At 42.1% G+C, this 7,229-nt stretch overlaps 2 protein-coding genes and 1 non-coding gene across 3 annotated transcripts; all 3 read left to right on the plus strand.

Annotated features, from left to right (window-relative positions):
• The first annotated feature begins 514 nt into the window (after window positions 1–514).
• On the plus strand, window positions 515–1,829 carry rps20 (ribosomal protein S20). Its single transcript, XM_015954855.3, has 4 exons — window positions 515–680; window positions 1,136–1,235; window positions 1,412–1,485; window positions 1,613–1,829. Exons 1-4 carry the CDS (start codon window positions 678–680, stop codon window positions 1,793–1,795), a joined length of 360 nt encoding a protein of 119 aa, XP_015810341.1. The 5' UTR covers window positions 515–677; the 3' UTR covers window positions 1,796–1,829.
• Window positions 1,282–1,348, plus strand: LOC129167268 (small nucleolar RNA U54). Its single transcript, XR_008566091.1, has one exon. It is a non-coding gene; the product is annotated as a small nucleolar RNA U54 (small nucleolar RNA).
• An 848-nt stretch (window positions 1,830–2,677) lies between the features above and the next one.
• On the plus strand, window positions 2,678–7,125 carry zgc:56231 (kinesin-like protein KIF20A). Its single transcript, XM_015954854.3, has 18 exons — window positions 2,678–2,919; window positions 3,006–3,101; window positions 3,277–3,396; window positions 3,480–3,618; window positions 3,703–3,887; window positions 3,965–4,058; window positions 4,277–4,444; window positions 4,519–4,630; window positions 4,716–4,778; window positions 4,848–4,994; window positions 5,092–5,257; window positions 5,331–5,504; window positions 5,627–5,766; window positions 5,863–6,028; window positions 6,243–6,360; window positions 6,438–6,493; window positions 6,565–6,684; window positions 6,753–7,125. The coding sequence occupies exons 1-18, from the start codon at window positions 2,833–2,835 to the stop codon at window positions 6,960–6,962; spliced, it is 2,361 nt and encodes a 786-aa protein (XP_015810340.3). The 5' UTR covers window positions 2,678–2,832; the 3' UTR covers window positions 6,963–7,125.
• The last annotated feature ends 104 nt before the right edge of the window (window positions 7,126–7,229 follow it).

The raw sequence follows: 7,229 nt of genomic DNA on the forward strand, positions 1-7,229 counted from the left end.
TAAAGAAAATCTGAGGAAATCTCAACAAACCTCAACAGTTTTTAAAGGAACAAACTTATCGTATGACCAAACTTACCCACAATAATACTAGTGATTTTTCCCCAGGTTTTTGTTAAAGTTTAAAAGCAACAACAATAATAACATATTTATTTTCCTTTTCATCCAGTGGTAACATGAATGTGAAAATACACAACAAATCACATGAAAAATATAATTTTAATGGTTTGATTTCAATTACACATGGGTTAAAAACAATTATTTTTCACTAAATGGTTACTAATAATGTGCAATAATATAATTGTAACTGTTTTGGTTTTATTTATTTTAGTCACGTCTGCTGTTAAATAAAAATATTAAAAAAATAATAATAATAACTTTTGGGGCTTCACACAGCCCATTTCGTCCTGAGTGTGATTTGGCGCCTTCGTGTGGAAACAATGAAAATGCATAACTCAAACGATGCCTGTGCTTGGACACCAGACGTCGCTGTTGAGCGTTGCAACAGTTTATGACTGAAGAAGAAGCCGCAAAGACCCGGATGAAGAGATTATATTCAGGAAACGGGCCTCTGGTCGTTCTTTTTTTCTTGAGGAGCTGACCACGTTGGTGGCGTTTGTGCCTGGCTCACCGCTGTTCGTTTGAAATTTTTCCGAATAAGTCGGTCAGGTATAATTAAAATGGTGTGTACTAATTCAGTCTATCAAATATTCACATGTGTGCTTTTCGATTTGTTTTAATAGTCGTATTTGTGCTGAAATTTAAACAAGTAACGTGGTAGCATATGCGGCGAAAGGCGCTCCCGCCGGATGCTATTGACGAAAGTGTAATTTCACAATAATTACAGTTTTACTTTTCCTAACAAGTGTTTGGAATAGCTTTTGTCTGATATATCCGTTTTTAAGAGTTTAGTTGTCATATCGGCTTACTGCGATTTTAGAATTGTGCATAAGTTTAGTAAGGTTTGCTCGTGTAAAGTTCACTCACCCAAGTATCATCAGGCTCCACATGCAAACTCTTACATGATCAACCATCCTGCCATAAAGTGGTCGATAAGTTGTTAAAAACAACACTTTATTATTTAAAACCCAAAATTAACTTTGATGTTGGTGTAAATTACCCTATTTTCTTATTGCAGGCTTTTAAGGATACTGGTAAGGCACCTGTTGAGACTGAGGTCGCCATTCATCGCATCCGCATCACCCTCACCAGCCGTAATGTGAAATCCCTTGAAAAAGGTGAATATGCTCACAGTTAATTACATGTTGACCATTAAATAATCCTGAGCAATGAGGATAAAAACTCAACAGAGATGTACTGTGGTGATCGTATACGCTATTCTGAGCTGAGATCATACACGTCTCACCAAAGGGTAGTGTTTGCTTTTGTGTTTATGGCCGTTTTGTTCTTCCAGTTTGTGCTGATCTCATCCGCGGCGCCAAAGAGAAGAACCTGAAGGTGAAGGGACCTGTCCGCATGCCAACCAAGGTACTGAACATGAGTTAATTAAAATGTTGCAGTGGTAAAAATGAGACCAGACCTTTAAGTGTATTAAGTTTAGTGAAATGTATGCATCATTTGTGAAGCTGTAATCTTGTTGTTTTTGTGCCTCTAGACTCTGCGCATCACCACCAGAAAGACTCCCTGTGGTGAAGGATCCAAAACCTGGGATCGCTTCCAGATGAGGATCCACAAGCGTCTCATTGACCTGCATAGCCCATCTGAAATTGTCAAGCAGATCACCTCCATCAGCATTGAGCCCGGTGTAGAGGTTGAAGTCACCATTGCAGATGCATAAGCAACACCTTTCAATAAAGAATTGAAAAAGAAAACTGGAATTTGTTTTTTTAATAAAGGCTCATGTGAAGGTACAATATAGATTGCCAGGTGAATTAAGGCGATGGATGGATGGAGCTGCTGCTGAATTTGCACATTGATTCTGTGTTTTTCTTTCATTTTTTAGGCACATGTAGCAGAGAATTTAACATTTTAAAAATTGGTTTGAAGTCATTTTAAAAAATCGCTATCTGCCATTACATTTAAAAATTTTAAGCGATGATCATTTTTCGTCAGATTTTGTAGTAGTTTTAGGCTTTTTTAGTGGGAAGGTCTTTATCTTTAAATTCATTACTTTTGTAAGGCTTCATTAAATCCTAATAAGTGACTTGTATGTACAAATCTCGAGACTTGAGTAATTGGGACCAATTTTTAAAGAAACGCTTTCTTATTAGAAAAACTGCAGCAATTCTCAAGATTTACATAGTTGATAAAAGTACAAATGGTTGCCCATTTTTTCAAATCCCTTCAATTAAAGAGTTCTGCACAAGGAGTGTAAGTCATGGGAAATAGCCTGTGTTTGATTATGGTGCCTTAAAAACGCCAAGCACACGCTTGTGATGAGCTACACCGCTGCCCTGAGGCACGCTGACAAGAGAGCCTGCTGAGCACTGGTGCCACCAGCAGGCAAGGCAGGTGAAGTGTCTTTCCCAAGGATACAACTGCTGCAGATGGGGTTTGAACCTGCAGCCCTCTAGTTACAGGGCAGGTACTGAACTCACCTCCTCCCCACCCCCCTAAACCTTATAGGAATAAAATCTAAGAAGAATGGACAAATGGGAGCAGCTGTGTCTGGAGAAGCGACTCTAAGCTGATTGGTTTCAGATGATGCCGTGAGCTCACACACCAGCTTCCAATAATGTGATTACAAGCTCCTTGGTGCTTCTCAGTATTAGACCTTCCGCCTGCTCCTCGGGCGGAAAACAGTCATTTTAATCACAGTTTTAGAAATTAAAAACTACTTTCATGCCTTAAAATTTGCAGCTGGCTAGTCTCAGGATGGGTGATGTTATTTACTTGACAACAATGGAGAGTGAGTCTATGCTGCCGGTGGACGTGAACCTGAACAGCCCCACAGTCCAGCAGGTCTTTGCACTTTTAATATTTTCTCTGATTTCCTTTTTCAGGTTGTACTCAGTGAGATGGTTTAAGATGTTCCTCTTTCTTCTCAGGCTAAGATGTGCGTTGGTGCTGACCAGCAGATGATGCACATTTACCTCAGAATCAAACCTTTCTCTAAAGAAGAGCTCTCTGACCACGAGGATCAGGTCGAGTTTGGCATCTAACTGGTGTTTCCTGCATGAATTTGTTGTGATTAAAGAAGTAAAGATCTCGACACAAAAGTTTGAGCCACTTCAGTATTCTCTGGTTTAATAGCACATCTCTATTTTCTTCCTTTTGGATGAAGCTGCACCTTCAATGTCTGGGCCGACTGTTTTTCAGGAGTGTGTTCTGATCGTTGACGGTCACACGGTGATGCTGAGTGCACCCAAAGGCTCTGCCACTATGAAAAGCAGTGAGAAGGGAGTCTGCATGTCTATCCACAAGTTCTACTTCTCAAAGGTTGAACGCATTTCTAATGGACTGTCTTCAGTTTAAGCCGAGTCTCTCCGTGTTTTTAAACTCCATCGTTATGTTGTACTCAGGTTTTTGGACCTCAGACATCCCAGGCTGAACTGTTTGAGGACACGGTGGAAAGCCAAGTGTCTGATTTCCTGAATGGGAGGAATTCTTTGATATTCAGTTATGGTGTCACCAATGCTGGGAAGACTTTCACAATCCAAGGTAGAGAACACAAACTGCCTCTGGGTTTAAAATGCTGATAAATGAATTAATGAGCTCTAAAATCAGGCTGTAAACCGTATTCAGGAACAGGAAAAGAGCCCGGGATCCTCCCCCGAGTGTTGGACGCCACCTTTCGCCACGCTGAAGGCCGTCTGTACGAGGGGATGAATCTGAAGCCCTACCTCAGGAACGAAGCTCAGCTTCTGCATCCTGACCAAGTCAAGAAAGAGAGAATCGCTAAAGCTTCCCTTTTTGCTTCTGTCAAAGATGTGAAGTCTAATGTTTGACAAACCACCATGGTGTCTTTAGGCGGTTCTCCAACACAAACCTATTTCCTCTCATCCAGGAATGTGATCGTTCAACACCCAGCAGTGTCTCCGAGTCCCCGGTGTCCTCTGATTCCAATCTGTCATCCTTTAATTTGTCTCACAACTCAACCGGTAAGCACTGGTCATACAGGTGGCCACTAGGGAACTGGTCGTGCTATTTCTGTCACAGCTTGCCATTTTTATCTGAGAACATTTGTGTTTTTTAGTAGTGAAAACCAACAGAATTGAGTTATTTTGTATAATTTCAGTTTAAAAAATGCCAATAAGTGTGAGTGTACACCTGAAACAGCTCACACTCGAGCGTTTTTCTCCCGTCTCTTCGTCGTTAGTGCCGCCCAGCAGCCCAGCAGAAGAAGGCGGACGCCTGTTCGCCCTGTGGGTGGCGTTCTTTGAAATCTACAATGAGTGTGTTTACGACCTGCTTCAGCCGTCCACATCCAAGAAGCGGTCCTCTCTTCGTGTTTGTGATGATGGAGCAGGAAACGCTCACGTTAAAAGTTAAAACATACAAGGGAAAAAACCATGCTGGATGTTTGAATGCAGTAGTAAAACTAAATCAGATTTGTTTCAGACCTCCAGTGGATCAACGTCCAGAGTTTGAGCGAAGCCTACAAACTTCTCCAGCTTGGTAATAGAAACAGAAGTGCTGCAGCCACTAAAATAAACCAGTCATCCAGCAGAAGGTAAAATATTCTCCTTTTTGATTTTCTGTTATTTTTTTAAATGCTCACCAGCTTTTTTTTCTCTCTCTTTACCTTGGTGCTTTAGCCACAGCATATTCACACTAAAGTTACTGAAGATTGATGGACAGATGGTGGAGAGGATCTCAGAGTAAGCAACACATTTCAGTCTGTTTTCTCTCCATTTTTGAATAGATCCTTTGAGTCTTTGTTTTCCCAGGTTCTCCGTCTGTGACCTGGCAGGCTCAGAACGATGCCACAAAGCCAAAACGTTTGGAGAGAGACTGAAAGAGGCTGGGAGCATAAACGGTTCCCTCCTAATTCTAGGGAAGTGCATCACTGCTCTTCGCAACAATCAGGCTGACGGGTAACAAAAAGGAAAACAGAAGAAATCCTCTGATGCAGAATCTGTAACTGAGTCATGCGATGAGGTAACTTCGGGTTCCCCTGTGTGTTCTCCTAAGAACCAAGAGCACCTGCATCCCGTTTCGAGAAAGCAAGCTCACCAAGCTTTTCCAGACTTTTTTCTGTGGCAAAGGAAAAGCCTCCATGATCGTCAACATTAACCAGTGTGCTTCCACCTACGACGAGACCCTCCACGTTATGAAATTCTCTGCCATCGCCAAACAGGTCGAGTTGCATTTAATGTGTATCCTAAAGATGGGGAATGCTGCACAACTGGAGCTTTTCCCTTCTTGTCCAGGTGGTGCAGGTGATCCCAGACAAGACGGAGGAGTCTCTGTCTCCGTGTCTGTTTGGTCGAGACGGGAAGCCTCTGGTGAGAAAGGGTGTCATCGACAGCAAGGCCCTGGAGAGCTACCTGTCTGAAGAGGAGCTGCTGGATGAAGAGGCTGACATGTCTCTGTTGCCGCAGAGTGTAGTTTCTCTCTCTTTCACACACACACACACACACACACACCAGTTAATGGTTTGTCCAGTAGGTCTTCGACCAGCCAATAAACATAATTGACCCATGTCCTCCATCTCTGACATTTCCAGGAGCTCCTGAATATGATTGAGGGTCTACGAACCAAACTCCTGGCTGAGCGGAGGAGGAAATTGGTGCAGGAAATAGAAATACGAAAAGAAATGGGGGACGCGATGTTGCAGCAGATCCTGGAGAGTGAAGAACTCAGAGCGTGCGTTTACCATGAAACCTTGATTAATGTTTGATTCTTTCAAGATTTTGAGTTGATTCTTTGTTATTTGAAAATATTTTTATTTTATTTTTTTAGTCAGCAGATTGAAGAGCTGAAGGAGAGCTATGCAGAAAAACTGGAGAACACGTTTGAGATGTACAAAGATGCCATCAAAGAACATGCTTATCAGTGTGCTATGAACAACCTGGAGGATAATTATGTCCCACTGGATGAGTTCACAGCTGAGCAGGAGAAAGTAGAGGTAGTTTTCCTCTTTGAGATTTTTGTATCAGTTTCTAAAACTTTAGTAAAAAGCACAAGCTGGTGTAGTTCAGGTGAGGAGAAAAGAAAACACCTTTCTCACCGGCTTGTATTCAAAACCAGAAATCAAACATTTCATCAGGGTTTGCAAACTGTCCAATTGTTATGGCTTTACAAAGTTTTAACAACTATTTGTTTTCTTATCACCTGTGAAGTCTCTTGGACATAAAGTGTCTGAGTTGGAGAGCTTGCTGTCCAGAGGAGGTGCTCCTGTTCCCCCAAAGCAGGAGCAATCATCTCAGACCGAAGCGTCTAACGGCACAGAAGACGCAGGTCGACTTATTTGTTGAACTGATGCCACTAATTCAGCTTCTTGGTATTTAAATGCGTTCTTTTTGTACTCAACACAGATGGATGGTTTTACAAAGAAAAGTATGACTTGGAGAGGATGTGCAAGGACAAACAGGTAGCTGGGACTTGTTTCTGGGTTTAGATGTTTAATTTCCTGTGGAATCATGGATCTGTTGGGTGTTTTAGTTAATTTCATCCCTGGAGAAAAGACTGATGGAGGTCGGTGAAACGCTCCAGGTAGTCCAAGACGCCTTCGTGGAAAAATCTGCTCTTCTGGAGGCTCTGCAGAAGACCGCTGACGATCAGGTGAGATGGTTGGTCATCTATCTGGCTCAGACTGTGAAAGTCATGTCGTGTACCTTTTACCTGTACAGTCCAGAGCTTTGGAGAAGGTCTTGCAGCAGAATGATGAGAAGGACAAAGAGATAGCCTCTCTGAAGGATCAGCTGTGCAAATTATCCCAGAAGTCTCCAGTCAAGAAGACCAAGAGAGGACTGTTTGCCAACTTCAAGGATGCTGTCGCGTCACCTCGGATACATCCAACTGGCCGAAACATAAGATTGGCCGGTTCCCCAAAACCCTAAAGACCGAACATCTGCTCAACCCCTGTTCCCAGATCCATTTTTCTGTTTTAGGTACTTGAGGCGGAAGTGTCCATGTTTTCAGCAGCTGAAGAAATCAGGACACTTATTTTGTGTTTGTTCCATTTTAAACGTTTATTTTTAATAAAACTGAGTCCAAACGTTATTTGCTTGCCATCTTTGCATTTATTTCAACACAACTAATCTAATTGTGCTTTTCCTATCAACCACCTTAATGATGCATCCATACCTTCATGAAGATTCTGATGT

The sequence above is a fragment of the Nothobranchius furzeri genome, chromosome 7 (genome assembly GCF_043380555.1).
Source record: "Nothobranchius furzeri strain GRZ-AD chromosome 7, NfurGRZ-RIMD1, whole genome shotgun sequence".
In the NCBI taxonomy this organism is placed as follows: domain Eukaryota; kingdom Metazoa; phylum Chordata; class Actinopteri; order Cyprinodontiformes; family Nothobranchiidae; genus Nothobranchius; species Nothobranchius furzeri.